At 47.0% G+C, this 24598-nt stretch overlaps 3 protein-coding genes and 1 long non-coding RNA gene across 5 annotated transcripts in view; 2 read left to right on the top strand and 2 right to left on the bottom strand.

The window, feature by feature from the left end:
- Positions 1–286: 286 nt before the first annotated feature.
- On the bottom strand, positions 287–7322 carry rasl11a (RAS-like, family 11, member A). The gene is made up of 8 exons (XM_053415746.1): positions 6650–7322; positions 5563–5619; positions 5377–5459; positions 4258–4298; positions 4036–4165; positions 3786–3861; positions 1432–1508; positions 287–1084 (listed from the first exon to the last, which is right to left on the bottom strand). Exons 1-8 carry the CDS (start codon positions 6804–6806, stop codon positions 938–940), a joined length of 768 nt encoding a protein of 255 aa, XP_053271721.1. The 5' UTR covers positions 6807–7322; the 3' UTR covers positions 287–937.
- Positions 5700–7054, top strand: LOC128429886 (uncharacterized). Its single transcript, XR_008333918.1, has 3 exons — positions 5700–5974; positions 6258–6540; positions 6627–7054. It is a non-coding gene; the product is annotated as an uncharacterized LOC128429886 (long non-coding RNA).
- Positions 7323–8203: 881 nt separating the features above from the next.
- On the top strand, positions 8204–16097 carry usp12b (ubiquitin specific peptidase 12b). 2 transcript variants are annotated; one of them, XM_053415745.1, is made up of 10 exons: positions 8204–8356; positions 10906–10986; positions 11249–11332; positions 11473–11602; positions 11897–12180; positions 12267–12343; positions 12450–12533; positions 13037–13234; positions 13345–13423; positions 15272–16097. In XM_053415745.1, exons 1-10 carry the CDS (start codon positions 8309–8311, stop codon positions 15371–15373), a joined length of 1167 nt encoding a protein of 388 aa, XP_053271720.1. In that variant the 5' UTR covers positions 8204–8308; the 3' UTR covers positions 15374–16097. The 2 variants fall into 2 exon arrangements, with proteins under 2 accessions (XP_053271720.1, XP_053271719.1); XM_053415744.1 differs by lacking the exon at positions 15272–16097 and adding an exon at positions 13589–14956.
- Positions 16098–20885: 4788 nt separating this feature from the next.
- The window catches only part of arhgap36 (Rho GTPase activating protein 36), a 29596-nt gene continuing 25883 nt past the window's right edge, over positions 20886–24598 (bottom strand). The window contains exons 6-13 of the mRNA XM_053416667.1: positions 23605–23821; positions 23422–23477; positions 22754–22904; positions 22323–22471; positions 21943–22113; positions 21597–21685; positions 21293–21519; positions 20886–21208 (exon numbers count right to left, since the gene is read on the bottom strand). Coding sequence (XP_053272642.1) covers positions 20886–21208; positions 21293–21519; positions 21597–21685; positions 21943–22113; positions 22323–22471; positions 22754–22904; positions 23422–23477; positions 23605–23821 — 1383 coding nt within the window. The remainder of the gene's footprint in view (positions 21209–21292; positions 21520–21596; positions 21686–21942; positions 22114–22322; positions 22472–22753; positions 22905–23421; positions 23478–23604; positions 23822–24598) is intronic.

Raw genomic sequence — 24598 nt, 5'->3', positions numbered from 1 at the left:
GGCAGAACACACACACACAGAAACACACACACACACACACACACAGAAACACACACACACACACACACACACACACACAGAAACACACACGTTGCTGCGACTGGTCCAGAGAGTTCCCCTTGTTGGTAAGAAAAAGCCTGTTCAGCTAAATTAACTCCACACGACACTAAAACCTTTGTCCCTGTTAAAACAATAGAAAATGAAATATTCCCATTAAAGCATCACAACTTCAGTTTAGATTCTTTAGGCAGAACTAAATTTAAATTAAACTAAAAAGGGCAAATAATTGTAATCAAATCTTTTATTTGAGAATAATCGTGTAAAGTGAAATTGGTTTTTTATTGAATCTAATTCAGTCAAGTTTCAGATGAGGCATCCATTTATCTTAAGTGTGATTTATTTCTATAAAGCAAACCCCTAAAAGAATCCAAATTAAAAAAGAAAACATAAAAATATAAATGAAAAAATGAGTCTGAAATAAAGTCTTTAGCAACATCTGCCATTTCCCTGAAAACTGATTGGTTGAATTCAGTGAATCTTTATTGATTTGATGGATTCAATTCACTTTTCAGCCGCTGAAGGAAACTGAGACATGATGACGTTGGTGTTCGGAGGATCTGGCTCCTCACGTGTTTACAGAGAAGCTCGATATCCATCATGTTAAAAACACGCCATGTTGGATTCACAGTCTGTGACGTGCGCTCTGATCATCAGACGAGCTCAGCTGCCTGAAAGATTCAGTGTTTGTCTTTATTCATCTGAGCAGACGACATCTTGTTCTCTCTTGAAGTTCATCTGAGTGTCTTCCTGCCGTTAGCACATCTCGTTATTCTCCTTCAGAGTAAAATGAACGACTCTGATCTTCCGATGAAGCTGTGACCGTCTCTGTCTCCGTCTCTGTCGGGATCTTGCTTCAGATCATTTTGTCCGGCTGAGATCAGAGAGTAGTGGCCGACTTGACCTTGGAGGAGAGGACCTGCCTGAACCTCCTCTTCAGCTCCTGCATGTTGGGAGATTTGGGTCGAGCCAGGTGGAGGCCCCCCCGCCTCTTCTCGCCGTTTCCTCCTCCCAGAGCTCGGATCACCTGGAGGACGAGAGGTCGGGAGCGAGTTAAACACTTCAGGCTGTCACAGGGATATCTGATTTGTTACAACCAATCGAAAATGTCCAATAAATGATATTAAGAATTTTAAATCTGCATCAAATCATCATTCTTTCTCTTTTCTACGTGTGATACAGCCTCATTAGTTCAAAGCCTCTGACATCAAACAGAAATCTGCTGCTTTAAATACCACAAGAGGAAACACACAGTATAAACACACTCAGATAAAATGATCCTCTGGGCATCTTCTCCCATTACTCCACCAGATCTGTGTTGATATAGATTCTGCACATCGACAACCATCTTTAGCAACAACACACAAGTCCCACCTCCTGGCAGAGATGGAGGAAGGCGCCGTGGACTCCTTCGTGGTTCTCTCGGGCCGAGGCCTCGAAGTAAACTCCTCCTGTGAGCAGAGGATCAGAACTTATCTTCCAGATAGCGCTCGGCATTCCTCGATCATTAGACAGCATGCAGGATATAGTTCACGTGCACGGGAGCAGGCAGGGGAGCGAGCCGCTGTGATTGGTCAATCGAGATCAGAGGGAGTGCAGAAAATTCAGAGCTGCAGAGAAAAGACGTTCAACTGGTGGAACTTCTCTAAAACAATGAAACAAGAGAGTTGTTTGAAAAGTTTGACAGAGATCAAATCCCTCCTTCGCCTTTTAGGAAGCAGAGGCTGCAGGAGGAAGAGGAGGAAGCAGAAGCTGCAGGAGGAAGTGGAGGCAGCAGAAGCTGCAGGAGGAAGAGGAGGAAGCAGAAGCTGCAGGAGGAAGAGGAGGAAACAGAAGCTGCAGGAGGAAGAGGAGGAAGCAGAAGCTGCAGGAGGAAGTGGAGGAAGCAGAAGCTGCAGGAGGAAGAGGAGGAAGCACTAGCTGCAGGAGGAAGAGGAGGAAGCAGAAGCTGCAGGAGGAAGTGTAGGAAGCAGAAGCTGCAGGAGGAAGAGGAGGAAGAGGAGGAGGCAGAAGCTGCAGGAGGAAGAGGAGGAAGCACTAGCTGCAGGAGGAAGAGGAGGAAGCAGAAGCTGCAGGAGGAAGAGGAGGAAGCAGAGGCTGCAGGAGGAAGAGGGGGAAACAGAAGCTGCAGGAGGAAGAGGAGGAAGCAGAGGCTGCAGGAGGAAGAGGGGGAAACAGAAGCTGCAGGAGGAAGAGGAGGAAGCAGAGGCTGCAGGAGGAAGAGAAGGAAGCAGAAGCTGCAGGAGGAAGAAGAGGAAGCAGAAGCTGCAGGAGGAAGAGGAGGAAGCAGAAGCTGCAGGAGGAAGAGGAGGAAGCAGAGGCTGCAGGAGGAAGAGGGGGAAACAGAAGCTGCAGGAGGAAGAGGAGGAAGCAGAGGCTGCAGGAGGAAGAGAAGGAAGCAGAAGCTGCAGGAGGAAGAAGAGGAAGCAGAAGCTGCAGGAGGAAGAGGAGGAAGCAGAAGCTGCAGGAGGAAGAGGAGGAAACAGAAGCTGCAGCAGGAAGACGAGGAAGCAGAGGCTGCAGGAGGAAGAGAAGGAAGCAGAAGCTGCAGGAGGAAGAAGAGGAAGCAGAAGCTGCAGGAGGAAGAGGAGGAAGCAGAAGCTGCAGGAGGAAGAGGAGGAAGCAGAAGCTGCAGGAGGAAGAGGATGAAGCAGAAGCTGCAGGAGGGGGAGGAGGAAGCAGAAGCTGCATGAGGAAGAGGAGGAAGCAGAAGCTGCAGGGGGAAGAGGAGGAAGCAGAAGCTGCAGGAGGAAGAGGAGGAAGCAGAAGCTGCAGGAGGAAGTGGAGGAAGCTGAAGCTGCAGGAGGAAGAGGAGGAAGCAGAAGCTGCAGGAGGAAGTTGAGGAAGCAGACGCTGCAGGAGGAAGAGGAGGAAGCAGAAGCTGCAGGAGGAAGAGGAGGAGGCAGAAGCTGCAGGATGAAGAGGAGGAAGCAGAAGCTGCAGGAGGAAGAGGAGGAAGCAGAAGCTGCAGGAGGAAGAGGAGGAAGCAGAAGCTGCAGGAGGAAGTGGAGGAAACAGAAGCTGCAGGAGGAAGAGGAGGAAGCAGAAGCTGCAGGAGGAAGAGGAGGAAACAGAAGCTGCAGGAGGAAGAGGAGGAAGCAGGAGCTGCAGGAGGAAGAGGGGGAAACAGAAGCTGCAGGAGGAAGAGGAGGAGACAGAAGCGGCAGCAGGAAGAGGAGGAAGCAGCAGCTGCACGAGGAAGAGAAGGAAGCAGAAGCTGCAGGAGGAAGAGGAGGAAGCAGAAGCTGCAGGAGGAAGAGGAGGAAGCAGAAGCTGCAGGAGGAAGTGGAGGAAGCAGAAGCTGCAGGAGGAAGAGGAGGAAGCAGAAGCTGCAGGAGGAAGAGGAGGAAGCAGAAGCTGCAGGAGGAAGAGGAGGAGGCAGAAGCTGCAGGATGAAGAGGAGGAAGCAGAAGCTGCAGGAGGAAGAGGAGGAAGCAGAAGCTGCAGGAGGAAGAGTAGGAAGCAGAAGCTGCAGGAGGAAGTGGAGGAAACAGAAGCTGCAGGAGGAAGAGTAGGAAGCAGAAGCTGCAGGAGGAAGTGGAGGAAACAGAAGCTGCAGGAGGAAGAGGAGGAAGCAGAAGCTGCAGGAGGAAGAGGAGGAAGCAGAAGCTGCAGGAGGAAAAGGAGGAAGCAGAAGCTGCAGGAGGAAGAGGAGGAAGAGGAGGAAGAGGATGAAGAGGAGGAAGAGGAGGAAGAGGAGGAAGAGGAGGAAGAGGAGGAGGTCTCACCTAGCGAGGATGCTAGCGTCTCTCCCTCATCAGCTGGCACCTGTCGGGCTCGGAGCAAGTCGCTCTTGTTTCCGACCTGTGGTAGATTTCAGATTACAGAGCAGATTACAGGGATTAGGGTCAGGAGGTATCTGCTTCTGTTCCTCTGAGGCCTCTGGTCTGGATGGTCTGGACCAGGCTGAAGCTACCTGAGCACATCACTGATCAGTAATAATCAATAGTCCATCGTTATGGGAGGCCGCACACTGACCAGTATCACTGGGATGTTCCCAGACGGGTGGATGCGGCGGACGTGCTGGTAGAGAGGCTGGATGGTTCGGAAGCTGTTGTGGTCGGTGATGGAGAAAACCAGCACGTAGCCGTCTGCCCAGTAGATCGACCTGGAAAACCAGTTGGTAAACAGTTATTATATCTGGTGATATATCATCATACAGTTCTCACAAGGTGTCGGTCATTCAAGTGAAGGTCTGACCTGTTGATCTGCTCCTGACAGTACAGACCCTCTGGATCGTCCTGCAGGAAACAGACAGACGGGTCAATATCTCAATAATCAAGGTTAGTGATGAAACTATTGATTATTTGTATTATTTATCTTATTAATGTATTAGTGTGAGGTTTCAGGAAATAGTGGTAAATGGTCAAATCCTTCAAAATAAAATCCTGATTCAGAACTTGCTCGTCCATCTTTATTTACTGTCCTTGTTTGTCTTATTCCTTCTGATGTGTCACCGAAACACATTTTCTTTTCTTCCCAAATATTCTTCTGCAGGAGGAGAAGGAGGAGGAGGAGGAGGAGGAGGAGGAGGAGGAGGAGGAGGAGGAGGAGGAGGACTGAGGAGGAGGAGTGTGAGTCTGTTTATGGACACACACCAGCTGTTTCCCAGAAGGAACCTCTGGCCCCTCCTGATCCGACAGGGACCACCCAGTCGTCCTCCAGCTGGACGCTCACTTTCCACTTTCCATATTAACACCAAACATCCAACCTTCTGTCCTCAGGAGATAAAAAAGAGTTCATGATTCTCAGGTTGAAGTTTTTACTTGTGATTGTTCCTCACTGTGGAAACTCTCCAGCTCAGATTGAACTTCTCTAACTTCTTGACTCCTCCCGACTCAACACACCTCATCACTTCCTTCTTATCTCTGCAAACTGCTCCATCTTCCTCCTCCACCACGTCCTCACCCCTCCGTTATCTGCCCCCCCCACGTTGTGTAGGAAATGAGCAGCTCTGAGGGGGGGGGGGGGGGGGGGGGGTGGGGGGGGGGGGGAGGGGGGGGGGGGGGGGGGGGAGACCTGCCAGGCACGTCTCACTCATTATCCTCATCAGGAGTCCAGAGACGGTCACTTCCTCTTTCTTTAAATACGTTTCCTCAACTTACTTTGAGACCGAAATGGAAGTCGACCTCTGAGGGACGTGTTTACACTTTTTCACTGAACGCACCAGATTTAAATATAGAGTTCATTGCATCAAGACCGGACGTGACTCATACTCTATTATCACCTGTTGTGTTTTAAACTGAAAGTGACAATAGAGAAGTTTATTCTCTCTGTTGATTGAATCTGTGGAAACACGGCGGCCTCCTCTTTGTTTACCTGGAGGGCGACGCAGGGAGTGTCCTGGATCTGAAGCGACACCTCCTCCCCGTCCATGGTGACCTTTCTGGAGTAGAGCGCCCCTGTGGAGAACCAACGAGACGGGGGGGGGGATGAATGAATGAGTGAATGGACGGGGGGGTTTTCTGCTGACGCTGCTAAATATTTCAGAGGCTGGAAACTCACCCGTGTTGGCCTCATAATCCCCGATGAACCTCTTGGTGAGGAACCTGACGATCAGAGCTGGGAGGAGACAAGAGGAGGTGGAGTCAGGAGGTTCCTCTGAAGAACCCACAGCTCGTGCAGGACAGTTGTTAAAGAGTCGTGTGCTGTGGTGTGTGTGTTTGCATGATAGGAAATCTGGGCTGAGCTCAGAGTAGAAAGAAGAATTCTCCCAGATTCAAACCCACTGACCTACATGAGCGTTAAATATTTGCAGCTCGCGACTGACACTGGAATTTCCCGTTTGCCTGACGAGCTGTTTTTTTTTTTATTCCAGAGAGTTTCATGGCCGAGAGATGAGCAGAACAAACAGACACAATCGTTCACCACAGAATCTGATGTGTCGCAACCCTCCCTGCGTCATCTGGTCCTGCTGGTAAATCAGTGACTCATTTATCGCTTGTTTATTTGGATTCAAGGTTTTTTGCAGAGATTTGTTTCTCTGAGTTTCGTCCAATCGGTGGATTTCTGCTGGTTTCACACATGACAGTGTCACAGTTTATAAAGAAATCTGAAAATGGTCAGAACTTCAGCAGCAAAGGACAAAATATCTTGATCGTCAATGTCCAATAAACCAGAATTCCCATCATGCAACTTGATAACATCTTTGTAACAGACCCCTACTGTCCCATAAAGGCTCATTCCTCTTTATCCCCAAGGCTCCAGTTTGTAAAACCACAGCCGGAGACATGTCCACTTCCTACTGATCCCTAGAGGGCAGTAGTGGGGCAGTCCTTGAAATGGAGTGAATGGGGCTAAACCATAGAAGAACCGTAGACTGGGAATAAAGATGGACGACACGTCTCCATTGTCCCACTAGCTAACATGGAGGAGGTGGGATATATCGCCTGTTCTGCAACCAGCCACCAGGGGGCGATTGAGAAACTTTGGCTTCACTTTTGGCAAAGAAGGTGAAATGTCTCCCTCTGTCGTCCAGGATAGGTATTACATCTCCATCATCTTTACCAGCAGATATTTATATTCATATTCACTTTATCACTAATAACTGTTTTAATGCACACGTATAGATTCGAGGTCTTGTGGTTCGTACCGGTTTTGCCCACGTTGCTCGCCCCCAGCACCACGATCTTCACGGTCCGGGTGGGGACGCAGTCCAGCAGCGGGTACTCCGGGATGGGAACCAGCAGGAAGTTGCCGGACCCGCCGCTGCTCATGGTTCTCGGTGCAGAGTCTCCAGTCAGACGCATCGAGCTCCTCTCCGCCCTCGGATCAGCCTCCTGCTCAGTGGGGGGGAATGATCCCTCCGCCCCGGGGAGAGGGAGCCGACACAATCACTCCAATATTCCCATAACGTCCCATAATAATCCCTCAGAGCTCCAGAGGAATCCCGGAGCCGGACCCGTGCAGCTTCATTCCGGGAGAAACGGGCTTTTCTCTGAGATGCAATAAATCCAGATAGTTCCTCAAAGTTCTTCCCCCGTGAAGGAGAGAGTTCTCCCGGGCGTGTGAGCAGCGAAGTGACCGCGCTGCCTCCAGCCCGCTGCTCGGCGCGCACCGTGCGTGAAGAGAGGGAGGGATGTGCACTGAGAACCATCCCCTAATGCTCCCATGGGACCAGACTGGGATCCAGTTTCCAGCCGGGACCCAGACACCATTAACCTCCTCTGGTCCAGCGAGGAAACACAGGGGTTATGGAAATAAACCAGTAAAACAAATGGATCCTAATGGAGAAACTGGTGCCAAAGAAAAGCCTCAGTTTATATTTTCACTGATTGTCAAGATTAGTTTGAAAATTCTAATCAGCCAAACTGCAAATAGTGAAGAGTTTATTTTGTTATGATATTAAATAATTAATATTAAACACTTGACTTGAACTACAAATAGTTAAAAGATGTCACAACTTCCCAAAACATCATGAATCACTTGTTTTACTTTATTTTGTAAAACTGTAAATTGAGGATCGTCCCCTGCAGCCAGTGACACCAAGCACCGCCCGCCTCTTCCACCCCCGTGTTCAGAATCACACTAACAAGCGCTCCCTCAGGCTGGACCACAGGAAGCGTGAAGTCAGACAGAATCACCCCAAGTGACACCGGAAGTCAATTCCTTTTACTTTCAAAGTAAAGCAAACACTCAAACTGAACAATATAACCGTTATTATCATGTATTACAGATCATACTAATGATACTAACTATGCTCATACTACTTCTAGCCTACTAACACTAATGGTAATAATAAGAGTAAACGTATTTACTACTATCGTAAGTATAGTATTACATACTACAAGTACATATATCATGTAATATGTGACACGTATAGGACTCACCGGACACGTGATGTAGAACATGGATGGATGGTAATATAATACAGTATAATACAATATAATATAATACAATATAATAAAATATAAGATAATATAAACAGAATTATGACAAAATGACAATAATTACAATTATGTCAAGTGTAAGGCTGCAACAGGCAATTGTTTCATCACCGAAATAACACTTACAGCAATACTACTACTACTACTACTACTACTACAAATAATAAAAGTAACAATAATTATTATATATTATTACCACTATGATTATGTTGACAGCTCCGGAGCGGAAGTGCTGCCTGCGCCCTGCGGTCTGACAGCAGTCGGACACCAGGGCAAGAGACGCTCCCTCCCCCGGAACTGTGCAGCCGCAGCGGCTCCTCTCTACATCTCATCGGCGGGGCTCGGTCCAGCATGGCGGCTTGCGGATGGAAATACTGATGACAGTCCGAAAGATCGCCTCGATTTGTACGATGGTAAGCAGCCGAGGTTTCGGCCCCAGCCCCGCGGCGACTCGAGCCTCTTGCCCCCGCGGCGGCTCGACCCTCTGCCCGGGCGAGTGGAGCCGGGGCGCTAAGCTAGCTGCGCGGCTAGCAACAGGATAATAACACGGGGAGTTGTGGTGCTCAGCCCGGTAGTGTTAGCTCCGTGGGCCGCGGGGTTCGGTGGAGTAGCCCCGGCTCCGTGTGGGAGTCGGGGCGGTGTCCCTCTGTTTATTTACCCGGGTTTCAGTGTGTTTACACCGGAAGGGCAGTGGGGTCCAGCTTAGCTTAGCCTAGCCTGCTAGCCAAACGGTGAGTTGTGAAGTTGTTTACTCAGCGCGAGTCCACATGAGAACCAGCAGATTACAGCTGGTTTCCATTGGAATCAAACCAGTTACACACAGTGAACTGGTGAACATGTTGAACCAGTGGATGTCAACACCCCCCACAGCTGATCCAGAGAAATCCAGTGTTTCCTGTCATGGGACTCGAGCCTGAAACGTTCCACCTCTGCTGATGTTCAACCCGCGGTTTGACCACAGCTGCGGGTGGTTGTGAGGTTTAATCAGATTAATCCTTCTTCATCATCATCATCATCATCATCAGCTGTTTCTAACCTGTCTGAGCTTCAGTCTGAATTCTGCTCTGAATTACCAGGATCCATAAAGTTGCAGGATTTCAAACCAGTGTATTTTAATGGTTTTAATACTTAGTGAACTCACTGGTTGTTTTGCCAACTGTCCACATTCACGTTTTAATAAAGTTTCAGGACATTCAAACCCTTTAAAACTAAGCGACTCTAAAGGTTTTGAAATCCTGATACCTCAGTGATCTCTGTACAGATATTCTGCAGAGTCAGGGGTCAGAGGTCAACCTGTAAAACTCCACTTGATCCCTGGGAGAAGATTCTGCTGCTGAGTTTCTCTCTGATCGTCAATAGTTTCAAATTTTCTTTCTTTAAAAGAAGCAAATGAAAAGGTTTTGAAATGAAGCCACAGAAACTCACTTGATGCTCAAAGACCTGCAGCCGCACTGTAGACCCCCCCCCCCCCCAGCAACAAGTGTGAGGTCGAGGGGGGGAAAGGTCGATTGCTGTGACAGCTCTGTATGTTGTGTTGTGGTAGAGACACACACACACAACACACAACACACATAGCTTAAAACTACAAGATTAACTTGTGACTGAAACTTAGCCGCTGAACCTTTCAGAGCCGACAGACGGTCAGGCTGATGCCAACGAGGATGGTGTGTGTGTGTCTGTGTGTTAGTGTGTGTGTGTGTGGCACATGCATGCTGTTAAAGACCGTGCACACACACACACACTGGGCCCGTGTAACCCCATTTAAACACTCACAAAGCTGTGGTTGGCAGGTTTGTGAGCCGACCGGCTTCTGTCCACAAGGTTTTTTGTTTGTGTCATTTAATTGTGTGAAAATCAATTTGGCTCGTGAAAGTGTGAATGTGAGCGTTCAGCTGGAGCCGGAGCCGTGTCCATAACGTCCCCTCTGAGTTGTCTGTGTCTTTCAGGGACGGATATTGATGATTTGATGTGAATGTGGGGACGACAGTGGTCACAGATGTTCACTACATTCCAACTGAGAGGGATCAGAACATCTCATTGGCTGTTGGACGTCTTCCAGACAAACACTGAAGGCCGGATGTTTTTATGTGTGAACGTAAAATATCAGAGTCCTTTGCTTCAGACTGATGCAGCAACAAAACAGAAGAACCAGTCTGTCTCATAATCCAGTTTCTCCTGAAGCTGTTGACGCTGAAAACATAAATCTCACAGTTTGTTTTAACAGCTCATCCTGAATTAATCTTTTCCTGTCCTCAGGCAGTTTATGTATCTGGCCCTTTGTGCGATCGCCTGGCGTGACAGAGCGTGTTTGTGTTTGTGTTTGTGTCGCTCCGAGGTCGCGATTGTTCGATGGATGACCTCAGTCGGTCTGTTGTTGACATCACACAGTGTGAGGATGAGTAACCGTGGCTCCACCGGGGTCGGCAGCTTCACCTCGTCGTAGGAAAAGCTGCATCATCGTTAGCGTCAGGATCCTCTTTCCCCCCCCGTGCTGCCTGAACCAGACACACAAACAGAACGCCTGAACGCAAGTTGTGTCCCGAGCTACACTCTTCACAGCTTCTTTTAAATGTGTGTGTAGAAATGCAGACTTTCAAACTGCTACACAAACTAAAAACAACAGGTTTTGAGCCAATAAATGAAAAGAATCGTCGAAGTAATGAAAGATTAACACGAGGAAGATGGTTTTTCATTTGTGTAATATAATAGACGAACACATAATGAGCCTAACGCTGTGCAGAGGTAAGAGAGGATATGAAGCAGGAAACCCAGCTGCAGCAAACAGATGGTTCAGAGCAGGAAAACAAAGACGAGGAAGGAAACGAACGACAAAGGAAGTTTCTCTCGCGGATAATTTTATTACAGTGTCGAGGAAATTATGATAACAAAGAACAAATGTACGAGGGAAATGTTTATGCCACAGTTGTGATGTCATCGTGACCCTTTGCTCCGCCCCTCGCAGGGCGCCAATGCCTCAGCCTTGGAAAAGGAGATCGGACCGGAACAGTTTCCCGTTAATGAACACTACTTCGGATTGGTCAACGTAAGTGTCCGTCAATCACACACAGCTACACACACATCGTGTATGAAGTTCACTGCTGTTGATTCCAAACGCTGTCATTCATTATCTCAAGTTCTCTCAAGGTCCAGACCTTCAAAATAAAAGAGAAACACAACAGTTCACAGGATGAGCAGCACTTTGTCGACTGTAACAAACACCCCCTCCGCTCACTGTGTGTTTCCTTCCCTCTGTGTTCTTCTTCTTCTTCTTCTCCTTCTTCTTCTTCTTCTTCTTCTTCTTGTAGTTTGGCAACACGTGCTACTGTAACTCGGTGCTGCAGGCGCTGTACTTCTGTCGGCCGTTCAGGGAGAAGGTGTTGGCGTACAAGGTAAGAGATGAGAGGAACATTTAGTTTTTATGATTTATTACAAAGGCTGGTTCACTGGGTTGTTTCCGTCTTTTATGGTGTGACAGGTGTGTCCTCCTCCTTCTCCTCATGCTCCTCCTCCTCCTCCTCCTCCTCTTCAGGTGCAGCCGCGTCGTAAGGAGTCGCTCCTCACCTGTCTGTCCGACCTCTTCAACAGCATCGCCACGCAGAAGAAGAAGGTCGGAGTCATCCCGCCCAAGAAATTCATCTCGCGGCTGAGAAAAGAGAACGGTAAACCTCCTCTCACCGGGAGCCACACAGCCGAGGCACTTGATTGTTTGGAGAAGATAAAATAAAAAGTTTGAGAGGCGGGAACTTATCTCAGCTGAGAAGTTAGTCTCACAGCTGAGGAAACAGAATCATCAGACAGATCCAGGAATGAGAAGCAGATGATGGAGAAGAATCGATCTTAATGAGCTCATTTCCTCTCGTTAACATGAGCTTCCTCTCTTCCTTCCCCATCTGCCTGTTTTCCTCTCTCCACCTCTTTCTCTGTTTCTATATTTCTCTGTCTCTCCCCCTCAGAGCTGTTTGACAACTACATGCAGCAGGACGCCCACGAGTTCCTCAACTACCTCCTCAACACCATCGCAGACCTGCTCCAGGAGGAGAAGAGCCAGGAGCGACAGCAGAATGGGAAGCTGGTGCAGAACGGAGGGGCAGGGGGAGGAGGAGGAGGAGGAAGTACAGGGGGAGGAAGTGAGGGAGGAGGTGAAGGTGAAGGAGCAAAGGAGACGCAGCAGACGTGGGTCCACGAGATCTTCCAGGGAACACTGACCAACGAGACGCGATGTCTCAACTGTGAAGCTGTGAGTGTCGGTTCACATGTTGTGTTGTCACCACTTGAAGACGGGGGGGTGTGTGTTAATGATCCCGACCCTTCACCTGTGTCCAGGTCAGCAGTAAAGACGAGGACTTCCTGGACCTGTCGGTGGACGTGGAGCAGAACACGTCCATCACGCACTGTCTGAGGTAACCACCGCTCATCTGATGGAGGAAAGAAGGGGGATGATCGCAGTTTATCTCAAGCTGCGTGTGTGTGTGTGTGTGTGTGTTTGTGTGTTTGTGTTGTGAACAGGGGCTTCAGCAACACGGAGACACTATGCAGTGAATACAAGTACTACTGTGAGCAGTGTCGCAGCAAACAGGAAGCACAGAAGAGGTGAGTGACGGCAGCTTCTGGTTTTTTTCCGTCCTTCTGATTTGTTCTATTAGATAGAAACCCCTGAACCCACATCTGGTGTCACTGCTGCAAACCAGCCAGGGGGACTTCCTGTCACAGAAGTTCATGATGTGTGTTTTTAAAGTCTAAGTGCAGCGGCTAAAAACCCATTAGCCTGAAAGCACCGGGCCTCGTGGTGACACTGAGCAGAACGCTGAGAGAGCCTGAGCCAAATTAAGATTAACACAAAGCGTCCAAGAACCCAGTCCTTGCTCCTGATTGGGAGACTGGAGTGTAACTGGTGTGGACATGGAAAGCTTTTAGGCCTCTTGACTTCCAGTCCAGGGACGACTCACCATCACTGCGTCTGTGGTTTATTTCCACTGACCTTCGTATCTCTTTAAAGCCCAAAACACACTTTGCAGTCTTCTTCTTTACGTTGAGTTCAGGGACTGTATGAAAAAAAACGACACCCCACCATTAACTCTCTGTCTCTGTGTCAGGATGCGGGTGAAGAAGCTCCCGATGATCCTCGCCCTCCACCTGAAGCGCTTTAAATACATGGACCAGCTGCACCGCTACACCAAACTGTCCTATCGCGTCGTCTTCCCGCTGGAGCTCCGCCTCTTCAACACGTCCGGGGACGCCACCAACCCCGACCGCATGTACGACCTGGTGGCGGTGGTGGTGCACTGCGGCAGGTCGGTCCCCCGGCTCAGCTTTCTAAATGTCTTAATGTTCTTATTACAACTGTTTGAAACTGTCTAATGTCTCCTGTGTGTGTCTCTCTTTGTCTTCTCCGTCTCTGCAGCGGTCCCAACCGAGGACACTACATCACCATCGTCAAGAGCCACGGCTTCTGGCTGCTGTTCGATGACGACATCGTGGAGGTAGGTTCGATTCCCTCGCTCCGCTTCCTCTCGTGCTCGGGCTCTGGTGACAGCCAGTGGCCGGGGGGGGGTTATGTTCCTCCGGGTTGAAATGGTGTGAACAACCATCACTTAAGGTCAGATCAGGAAACCCAGTCGACCACAGGGATATCATTTACCTTCCAGACCACGGAGTCCTTCCTCGGCTCCTCTCACTCTCATTCGGAGGTTTCCTGTCTCATCTCAACCAGACAGGAATCTCAAACAGCCTCACGCTGCAGATCCTGGCGCTCCCGGTGTTGTGTTTGGATTTCCTACCACGGCTCCACTTACATACTTCAAACCTCAGCTGAGGAGCGAGGAGCTGAAAACGTGTTTTAGTGATCGGGGGAAAGTGAAGACCTGCTTTGGATTAGAGAGATTGAAATACCTGAGGACAAGACCTAGAATGGGAATAACTCATTTGCTCTTTATCCCTCGCTTCTCTTTATACTTTCCTTTTTAACTGAGAATTTATCAAATTATCAATGATGAGGCCCTTTAATCTGATCCAGGACCTGAACATGCAACAGTTTAAATGAATCCAGACTGCACTGGTTACACTGGTTTTCTAAAGCTTTCCACACTGGTCCAGCTTGTACATTCTTCATATTAAGCGACAGAATGTTTTTCATCGCTTCTCATCCAGTTCCACTTCATCCACGATTCCACTTTGCCTTAAATAGACTTGAAACCTGCAGTGGAGTCGAGTCTTTGGGAACTTTTACCCAATTAGAGGAGTTTATTTTACTTTAGATCTCGAGGTTCCCCCTGCGGCTCAGGCACAGTCTTCAGGGACGGATGTTTGGAGCTGATGGCAGCCGTGTGTTTTTCCACTTGGATGGTAAAGAATCCTCCTGGAACATCTGGTCCAGTGGACTCAAACTGGCTGAGTCTGCAAAGCTGAAACTCAAACTTTCTTCTTCTTTTTAATGGATTGTTTTTTAGCTTCCACCCTCTCTCCTCAGTTTGATCTGTCTTATCTTTCCTTGTTAAGCTCCGTGGCTCTTTCTGAACTCCTTTCACCTCCGATCAACAAATATGTTTTATAAAAGTTAGTTTTCAGCCTCATCCTCTCCTGGACCGAGAGCCGCGGCACCAAATGAGAAACAGGCGTCAACCTGCTCACGTTTAAATGGAGATTTGTGAGCAAATGAAAAGTAAAGCTGGTGAAACAGTTACACAACCGAGTTGAACACAACACAGAAATGAAACAGAGATCAAAGACCCGTCGTCCGTGTCTGGAGAATAAGTGGAAACTAATGTTCAAAACGGTTTGCGGTGGGGGGGGGAGCAAAGTGAAGAGCAGCTGGTCACAGATCAATTCTCCCTCTTTCAGTTCTAATAAAAACAAATCATCCTGATCTCTGCAGTAACAGCTCGGGTTTGTCTCTCAGACTCAAAGAAGATAAAACTTCTGTGTTGTGTTCGTAGGAAACTGTGAATAACATCTTTTCTTTTTCTACTAACTTTGATTCTGAGACAGAAACAGGTCACATGTTCACATAAAACACACAAAGTGGTTTCTATCATGATGCTCAGCTTCTGTATAACTGTGCTGCTTTCCTTGAAGTAACTTCATCATTATCAGAGCAGATTTGAAATAGAAAAGAATGTTTTATATAAACATGTAAAAAAGTTGGAGGTAAATGTGATGTTCTGACCTGAGTTTGAGTCTTTAACATGTTGGAATGTGGATGTGAGATGATGGAGGAGCTTCAGCCGGAGGTGGAGTTTGGAGATAAGATCTGAACTGAGAGAACGAACTCTTCTCATGTGTCACAACATCGTGTCGAGCTTCAACTCAACCTCCGTCTTCTCTCCTCGTAGAAAATCGACGCCCAGGCGATCGAGGAGTTCTACGGCCTCACGTCGGACATTTCCAAGAACTCTGAGTCAGGATACATCCTGTTCTACCAGTCCAGAGACTGAACCAGCCGCCACTCAAACCCCCACAGACTGTCACTCAACAGAGGGGGAGGGGCTTACCGCTGCTACCGGCTCCGCCCAGTACGCTCACACCAGTATCCGGGCTTTATTTCCCTGTGGGCGGAGATTTGCACTGGAGCGCCCACTCGGATCGGTGGAGACGTGCGCAGGTCGCATGGCAGCCTCCTGGATTACGCCCGTTCGATTCCGGGGACGACGTGATTAACGCCAATCCAAGAGGCTGACATCACCGTGTGCACGCCGGTTCACCACCGAGGTAAACGCTGCAGGGCCGGGGGGGGCGGTGTAGCAGATCGACCAATCAGGAGGAGACACCAGAGGCTGCCAATCATCCTCGACATGGTTACCATCATGTCTTCTTTTAGTGTGCGTGTGATATTGAGCTCAATCCGCTTTCCACAGGGACCGTGGAGCTTTTCCTTCGCTTCATGCTAACACACACACATCCACCAACACACAAACAAACATCGTGTCACAACAAAACAACCACCGACACATCGTTTCCTCATCGCACAGCGTGATCGTGTTCTGTCGCTAACCACTGGAGACGTGTGGACGCTTCTCACCAGAAACGTCTTTGACTGAAAATTCACGCTAATTTTTCATTTTGAATTCTGAAAATCTGACAGAAATACAATTTAACAGTTGGTGTAATTTAACCGTTTATATTTTTATTGATTATTTACAAGGTTTGGCCTCTTATTATCTTCACGGAACTAAAACACTCACAGTTCAATGCTAAGCTGTCGTGCTAGCTGTCGATGCTAAAGAGAAGAAACCAGTCTCCTCCTCCTCGTTCCCATTAACACAATTTGATTGGCTGCCCGCATAGAAAGTTGAGCTCTAAGTGGAAGTATAAGAGTCACTGGTGTGTTGTGTCATAGTCGGGGCCACAGACCCTAAAGGAAGAGAGGTCAGGTGGTTAGTTAAACCTTTTGAAGCAGGCGTTTCCTGTTCAGACATTTACCCACAATCCCTTTCTGCAGTTTGCTTTTTTAAACACTCCTTCAAATGTCATTTTAAAGGCTCACATACAAAGAGAGAGGCACAGACACTACATGAAGCCCGTGAATGTTCAGTTCCCTTTTTGTTTTTTAAAGCTTTACTCATCGACAGCGAACCCTGAACTCCTCCGTGCCCCCCCCCCCCCCCCCCCCCCCCGCTGCAGGCTGGCACACAGCGTCATCCTCCAATCAGCCGCTGGCACAGATCAGCTCTGGTTTGTGCAGCTGCAGCCGCTCGGCTCTTTTACATAACACGTTTTTTCCCCTCGCCTCGCGTGGCGCTCGCCCACAGTCGCTCCCCGACTCGTGGATGTGATGAGACGGCCTCATGCTTGTTGTTGTGGTTAAAACGACTTCCTCTGATCGGTATCGGGCACAATGAAGGAAGGTCACAGCTTCTGATTCACCGCTGAGTCATCCTGCCGGTGGTTAGATATGAACGCTTGTGACTGAAGTGAAGCTTTTATCAACCAGTCAGTGTTAAAACTCCTCAAATCGATTCATTAACGCGTAAAGTTTAGTTTGAATTCATGAGAAACAGGAAACATTTCAATGTTTTACTTTTCCTTTCATCTTGTTCTTTGAAGTTTGATTTACGTCAAAATGTTCCGATGCCAACACCAGTGTGTTTAACCAGGATAAAAACTTGTTTAACATATTTTATTCTCTATTTTAAGTCTTTTTACTTTAAAACTTTACTTGTTAGCTAACTCCGGCTAACGCAACTCTAACTCAAAATCACTTCTTCTTCGCTGCTCTAAAATCAGTACCTGCTCGTGGAAGAACAGCAGAACTTCAGAAGAAGAAGAAGAAGAATTGATTTCTGGGGAAATGAAATTGCAGTTTTGACTGAAACACTTTGAAGGACTTTGAGGACGTGTATTCACTGACTTGCTGTTATTGGCATCGGAACATCTCTAGTTTTACACTGCTGAGCTCACGAGGCTCCACCCGACCGGGCTGTCCTGGTTTAACAAGCGAGCCCCCCCTCTCCCACGGAGCTGCAGCAGATGGAAAGTGAACGGAGACTTTCTCTCTCTGCAGCGTTTGAGCTTGTTTATATTCCACAGCGGCTGAGTGGCCGGGCGGTGACTCAAGTATTATCTGAATGTTCAAATGTACAGTGAAATGAAACCAGGGCTGCCGCTGCTTGACCCGGAGAACACAGTCTGGGTTCGGACCCTCGAGTCGCTCTCTCTCCTTCTTAGGCCAGAAACATGGTCTTGTTTTACACTGACATCACGTCGCCTCTTATTAAAGTCGTGACCGGAAGAATGTTCAGAGCAGAACCTCGTTTGTTCTGACCCGACGAGCCCCACGTGTTTATTTTGGGTTTGACGAGAGGAAGCACAAACTAAATTTAGTTCCTGTAGGAAACTACACGTGGGAAAAAAGTTTCTGCCCGGGGGGATGGAACTTTTTAGTGCTGATAAACTTCACCAACAGGTTTTCACTCTGCACCTGCCTCGTGTTTTTATCTTTGAACTAATCCTCTGGTTTGTATTTTCACACGATAAAACTAGTTTATATTTAGTTAAGTGACTGAAATGTTCCAGTTCCAAGTCGTGGATCAAATCTCCATCGACTTAAATCTCTGTTAGAATCTCAGAAGGAGAGCAGGCGACTCCAGACGTCTCCTCCCGACTCCTCCCTCCCTCACTCGGTCGAGTTCAACACTATTGACCTTTTTTCCTGCGCTGCTATTTCCTGAGACGTTTATTTGAGGTTTGATTTACTTTTGGAAGACTTCAAAAATAAAGTTGAGTTTCAAACCTTTTCAAAGGAACGTTTCCTTTGCTCTCGAGATGTAGAAGAACAGTAACAAGCACAAACAGCCTCATGGGAGATGAAGTCCTCAGAATTCAGTCAGACGAGGAAATAAAAACTTTCACAGAAGTCGTCGGCGCCCCAAATATTAACGTGTTGGTTGAAATGTTCGCTTTGGAAAGTCGTGTTGAAAACAAGGCTCTTTTTATTTAAATATTAATTATATGAATGTTTATATTAACTTCTTATTTTCCTAGATGTTTCTCTTGTTTTTGATATATTCTACTAATTTTAAGAGTCTACCATTCTTGCGTAGGCAGCTCCGGATGTTCTGAGGGTTTGATTTTGTTTCCTGGACGTTTGTGACGAGAGGTGTTGACGTGTACATAAATACAGATGTTATTATTATTGGAATATAATGAATTGCTTGCTGGAAATAATCAACTGACCTAGATGGAAAATGTTAGTGGATGTTTTTTTGTCTCTACTTTTAATTGAATGAATGTGTCTGGGGCTTAATTATAATACAATGATAAGCCCCACCCATGTGGAATCACAAGGATACTAAAACAAGCAGCCCCAGACAAAACTGATTGGTCGAAGTATTGTAACGAGAAAGAAGAAGAGACGTTTTATAAGAAACTGACCGAAAACTGTCAAGTGAATCACTGTGTTAAAGGAAAAATCCACTTTCAGTTACATACAGAATAATTAATAGAGCTTAAATTAGTTTGTAGCTGATTTATCGATAGTTACAGCAAAGACATTCCAAAGATTTGTTTAGAAACAGTCAAATATTTAGTTGGAGGTTAATGACAAATTTACTTGAAACGTTAAATTTCAAATGAATTTATCTAAATGTTTTGTTTCAGCCTTAAATGTTCAGTATTTAAATATCTGGGTCAATATCTTTCTTTGCAAAACAGATTTATATGAAAGAAAATTCAACAGATTAGATATTCTATAGGGTCGAGAAAAATTAAAATAAGTTGTCATCTGCAAAGAGAGAGAATATTTCTGTTCTTCAAAACTTCAGAATGACCGAAGGAGATATGAGCTGTTTGAAGAAAGGCATGATGGGAAATGTAGTAAATGCTGCCTGACGTGCAAAATCCAACATTTAGCCACAAAGTCATTGAATAAAAAAGTGCAGATGGATTTTTCCTTTAACAGTTGAACTTTGTTTCCTCTGAAATGTCTGGACTTCACATCACTTCTTCTTTTAAAAGACATGAATGTAAATGTTTGAATCATGTGACAGACGACAACGTGTCGTTAACACAACAGCTTCACAGACACAAACCAGGAAACAACTTATTTACACCAAAGTGAACCAAGGAAGAAAGAAAACACATTTGGTGTCTTTGCTAAATGAAGTGTGGATTGTGAGTCTGGATTCAAAGTGGATCCTCGTCTCCTGTGAGTTTGTGTCTGTGCAGCTGAGGTTCGGTCTGATCCCAGTGGACGACTGGTTTCTGATGGCGTCCGAACTGTTTGAAATAAAACAAACTGGTTTTAAAGAATCGTCTGGTGTCTTTTTACTCTGCGGCCGATTCTCAGGATTAATTTGTGTGAAATCATCTGCTGTGTTTTCTTTTACAGGTGTTTCCAGACAGTTGCATTTGTGCATATCAAATTTTTATTTATACTTTGTTCTGAAGACAGGGCCTGAAATTATTCTAAGTAAGTGTAGATGACACAGACTCCAGACACAAACATCGGTTCAGTTTCAGCTGTTTGGCTTTTCCCCCCAAAACATAAACACGGTTATCAAAAAGTTTTCCTGAGGTGACACGAGTTCAGGAGCAAAGTGAGCTAACGTGGTGAATGTCTCCCTCTAGTGGTGGAACGAGGCTAGTGCACTCCTGGAAGCTTGAGAGTTTCTCAGACGTCAGGTCACACAAAGCTCTTGATTCAACACATTTCAATCATTACCTTATAATGAAATATAAAGTCTTAAATGCTCATGATCATAGGAGGATTTATAAAGAAAGCTGTGGATCCTGAATCCTTGATATCAAAAATAGAATTAACTAATATCACAGCTTTCCACCAAGTTTTGTGAAAATCCTGCTGACAAACACACAAACAGGAAAGAGACGCAGATAAAACATCTTGTTTCTTTTGATATAGTTTGTGTTTGATCTGTTTTATTGACATTGAATCATCTGAAGGTTGAAATCTTCCTCTGGAGCTGAAAAGGTGAAAACAACAGAAACCAGAAGGAGTCTGCTCTTTGGTGGTTACAGGTGAAGCTACAGTTACACACGTCTACATAGAGTAAAGACAAAAGGTTTGTAAACTTAGGAATACATCATGTACACATTATATATACACATTGTATTACATTAGTACTGCAATCCACTTCCTGATAATCTCATGGTGGCTTATTGAAACTCTTTCCTGGTCCTGGTCCTGGTCCGAGCAACTCGTGCTTCAAATGTTTGGCCTCAAACTGTCTTTAAAAAATGTTTTGAGTGTTTTTCAGACATTTTCCTTCTTCACTTGTTGGTGTTCCTCGTTCAGGAGTGAGGTCAGAAGAGAGGGAACTTCCAACCAGGAGCATTTACATCAAAATGGAGACGTCTGATGTGACTCAGACGCATTTTTAATCCTGAAAATATACTTTTCCTTTCTGTAAATGTCACAGGACCAGTTTCTCTCTGACCTCTGACCTCCACACCTGCTCTCCCCTCCTCCCCTCGTCTTCCTCTCGCCCTTCATCATACCATCGTCTCTGATCCCGACCCTTTCCCGGTGAAGAAGTCCCAGAAGTTGGCGGCGGGCGACGGCTTGCTGTCCTCGTGCGGCGCCTGCCTCACCCAGATGCTGCTCTCACTGGAGCCGCTGAGGCTGGAGCAGCTGCCGCCGCCGCCGAGGGAGAAGCTGAGGGCCGCCCCCAGGGGGCCCCGGCGGTCATGAGGCTCGGAGGAGGAGTGGGAGGAGGAGTGGGAGGAAGAGTGGGAGGAGTGGGCCAGGCTGAGCAGGTTGTGGTGGGAGTGGAACTGGCGAATGTGGCTGATGGATTTCCCTGCTGGGACGTCACCTGCGGGAGGAGACGGGACCGTTTTGTTCTGATTCATATTAAACAAAAGATTCAAACAATATGGACTCCAGTAAATCAAGGTACCGAATCTGGTCTCCTGCCGCTTACGGTTCTGGTTCAGCTTCAGCACGTTGAGGAACACCTCGCTGGTCAGGCTGCCCTCCCCCCCGCTGCCATCGGGGGGGAACAGAGGCGAGGGGGGCTCCAGAGGGGACAGACTCCCGCTGGACGCCCCCACAGAGTCCAGAGACGCCCCTGTGTCCCGGCGGCCTCCGGACTCACTGCCGCCCTCTGCTGTCAGGTGGCTGCTGCTGACGGGAGACAGGAACCAGTCAGGACAGGAGGCGGGGCCAGACCAGTGTTATGGGGGACTGGTTTTAATGGTTACCTGAGTTTCCGACGCAGCAGGTAGTCGATGATGTCCGGGTCGGTTCGGATCAGACGCATCAGGACCTCCTGCTGCACCTCGGCAGACACCTGGACACACACACACACACACACAGAGACAGACACACACTTAGTGATACTGCAGGGGGCGCTGTTGCTCAGTAAAACTTCCATAGTGTTGCTTTAAAAATCTTTAAATCTGCATGATTAAATTTAAATTAAAGGTTTTTCTATGATTTGAGAGAATTGAAACTTAAATAAATGACATATTTCTGAAAGTAGATCGACTCCTGTTCATTTCTATCAATAACAGATATGATCATAAGTCTGATTATTTCCCGTCGTACAGTGAAGAGTCTCCGGTGGTTCTGGACGAGCAGCAGAGTGACGCTGATGATGGCCGTGCTGTCCTCGATCCCCATCGAGTGAGGACTCACGTCTCCTCCGCTCTCCCTCTGCAGCAGGTTCGGACCAAAGATCACCGCCAGGTTGGCTGCTGTCATCTTGTTCCCTGGGATCTGACGGGAGGAGGAGGAGGAGGAGGAGGAGAGGGAGGAGGAGGAGGAAAGAAAGAAATGTGTGAATTGACCTTTCAGAAGTTGAAAGGCGATGATAATGTAAGATATGAGTTTAAACATAAAAACAATATGGTCCTTTAAAGGAGCATTGCAGCTTCTTATTATAATAAATAATACATTTTTTTTTTCCCATTGACAGTGTGTGGTACCTCCTCGTCCTGGGTTCCGATGGTGTCCTGGGCGAAGCTCTGCACCGTCTGTAACAAGGTGAGGAGGCGCAGCAGAGTGTCGCAGTTACAGGGCGGGAGCAGGTAGAGGAGGTGCTGCAGGTACTGGAGCTGGTCGGCTCCTCTCAACACTGCAGGAGGAGGAGGAGGAGGAAGAGGAGGAAGAGGAGGAAGAGAATAAAATGAATAAAGATTAAACTGATAAACTGCAGCCGGCCACCAGGGGGCGATTTGGCTTCAACCATCACAAATTCACACATGTTCACGTGATTTTACAAATTACTTTTCAAATCTCTGCTGAGGAATTATATCAGAAATGTATCAAACGTCCTCATGTCAGAAGTTTGTATTTAGATATAGAAGATAAAGTGTTTTAATCTATTTATATAAAGTGTGGTGAGTGTGAGTCGTACTGTTGGCGTGCAGGAAGGCCGGGTACAGCTCCCGGGGCAGCAGAGGGTCGGGCATGTCCCTCAGAAACTCTTTGAGCAGCGCCGCCACATCATGGACGCTGTGCTCCTCGTCCAGCTGGACGTCCACGCCCACGTCAAAGTCCTCCCTCAGCTACACACACACACACACACAGACACACACAGACACACACACGTTACACCACTTTTCCCCTGATGGAGGCGATTTCTCAAACACAGGATCTCACACGTCGACACTTGAGGATTATTTTTATTTTCCAGCGAAGTCGACAGGAAACTGGACGAGAGCGAATCAGAGGAGAGATCATAGTGAGCGTCATGACGGGGAAGTGAACCCATGATGTGACCGACACCTCCACACGTCATCATCGTCTTCATCTTCAACCCACTTTGAAGATGAAGAGGTTACAAATAAATGGAATAACACATGAGTAGATCAGATAGAATATAATGTAACTCAGATTACGGCAAATTAAATAGTAAAGTCAAAAAGGTCAAATGGTCGGGAAGGTCACAGTCTTGAAAAATAAAAACTTTTAAAGTAAATCACACGTTTCTCGTCTGTTGTTTTGTCAGTTTAATATCGTTGTTGTGTTTTATTTATATTTATATTTATTTCTCGTGTATTTGTGAATGAACGTCCTCCTCACCTGTCTCACTCTCTTCTTGGAGCTGCCGACCCGGAAGATTCCCACAGTCTGAAGACCTGAGCCGACAAAATCCACGAATTATTAATATGCATTTACACTGATTACATCTTAGAATCATATCCTTTACTGTGAATCCACACATCTGGATGTTCAAGCTCGAGGCTCCACAGGCTGATTTCTCACCGTGGTTCTCGATGTGGCTGCAGCAGCGCTCCAGCACCCGGGGCACCTGCCTGTAGATCGGGTTGAGGCTCAGCTTGGTCTGGGTCCGGCCCTCGGACGAGCCGCCGCCCTGAGACTTCTTCAGCTCCAGCTCGGCCGGGTGGGAGAGCTGCAGCGCCTCCAGCAGCCGAGACTGACTCTCCACCAGGTCGGAGATGGAGTCCACCGACAGACCTCCCTGAGGAGGAGGAGGAGGAGGAGAGAACTAATTAATCAAAGAGTTTCTGGATGTGTGGATTTTCTCATTTCATTAAATAAAGCTTCTGTGATACTTTGTGAATCCAGCCGTCAATTCTTTACTTAATATTTTTCTCTACACAAGTGATACACACATTTCCCCACTAGATGGCAACAAGTTCATATTTCAACACCACAGTGCTCTTACTTTTGGGGAAATGGAAAAAAAAACTAAATTGCAAAGACTTTATAAACAAACAGAATTGCATTAAATAAGTAATAAAACCCAGGATATGAATTTATTTTCCTAATAAGCAACGTGTGATTGATCTGTGCCTCCACCTGCAGGAGAGATGGATTTATTAAAGGTCCTGATGATGGACGAGGACAAAGTGTTGACGTGAGACGCTGGAGATTAACGGGACATTTGAAAAACAGACACAGACACGATGGAGACGACAGGACGGAGAGAAAGAAGAAAAACAAACGGATGAACTGGCAGCAGAAAGATGGAAAGAACGTTTTAAGATGGATGTCCTGTTCCCTCATCCTTCACGCTGCCATCCAATAAATATCAGACGAGCTGAGAACTAATATTCCACAGGAACATGAATCATCGTGTCTGAGACCTGAAAATCATTTCCACAGGAACGCAGAGCGACGGAGGAAATTCCATCAGCACAAAGTGGAACTCAGAACTGAGATATTTATTAAAAATTAAAAGAAATGTGCAGAAAGTCTATGGTGACGACTGAGAAGTGTACAACTTTGCGAATAA

The sequence above is a fragment of the Pleuronectes platessa genome, chromosome 23 (assembly GCF_947347685.1).
Source record: "Pleuronectes platessa chromosome 23, fPlePla1.1, whole genome shotgun sequence".
Taxonomy (NCBI): Eukaryota; Metazoa; Chordata; class Actinopteri; order Pleuronectiformes; family Pleuronectidae; genus Pleuronectes; species Pleuronectes platessa.
Note: the sequence above shows the minus strand (reverse complement) of the source record. Positions and strands in the feature narration are given on the sequence as shown.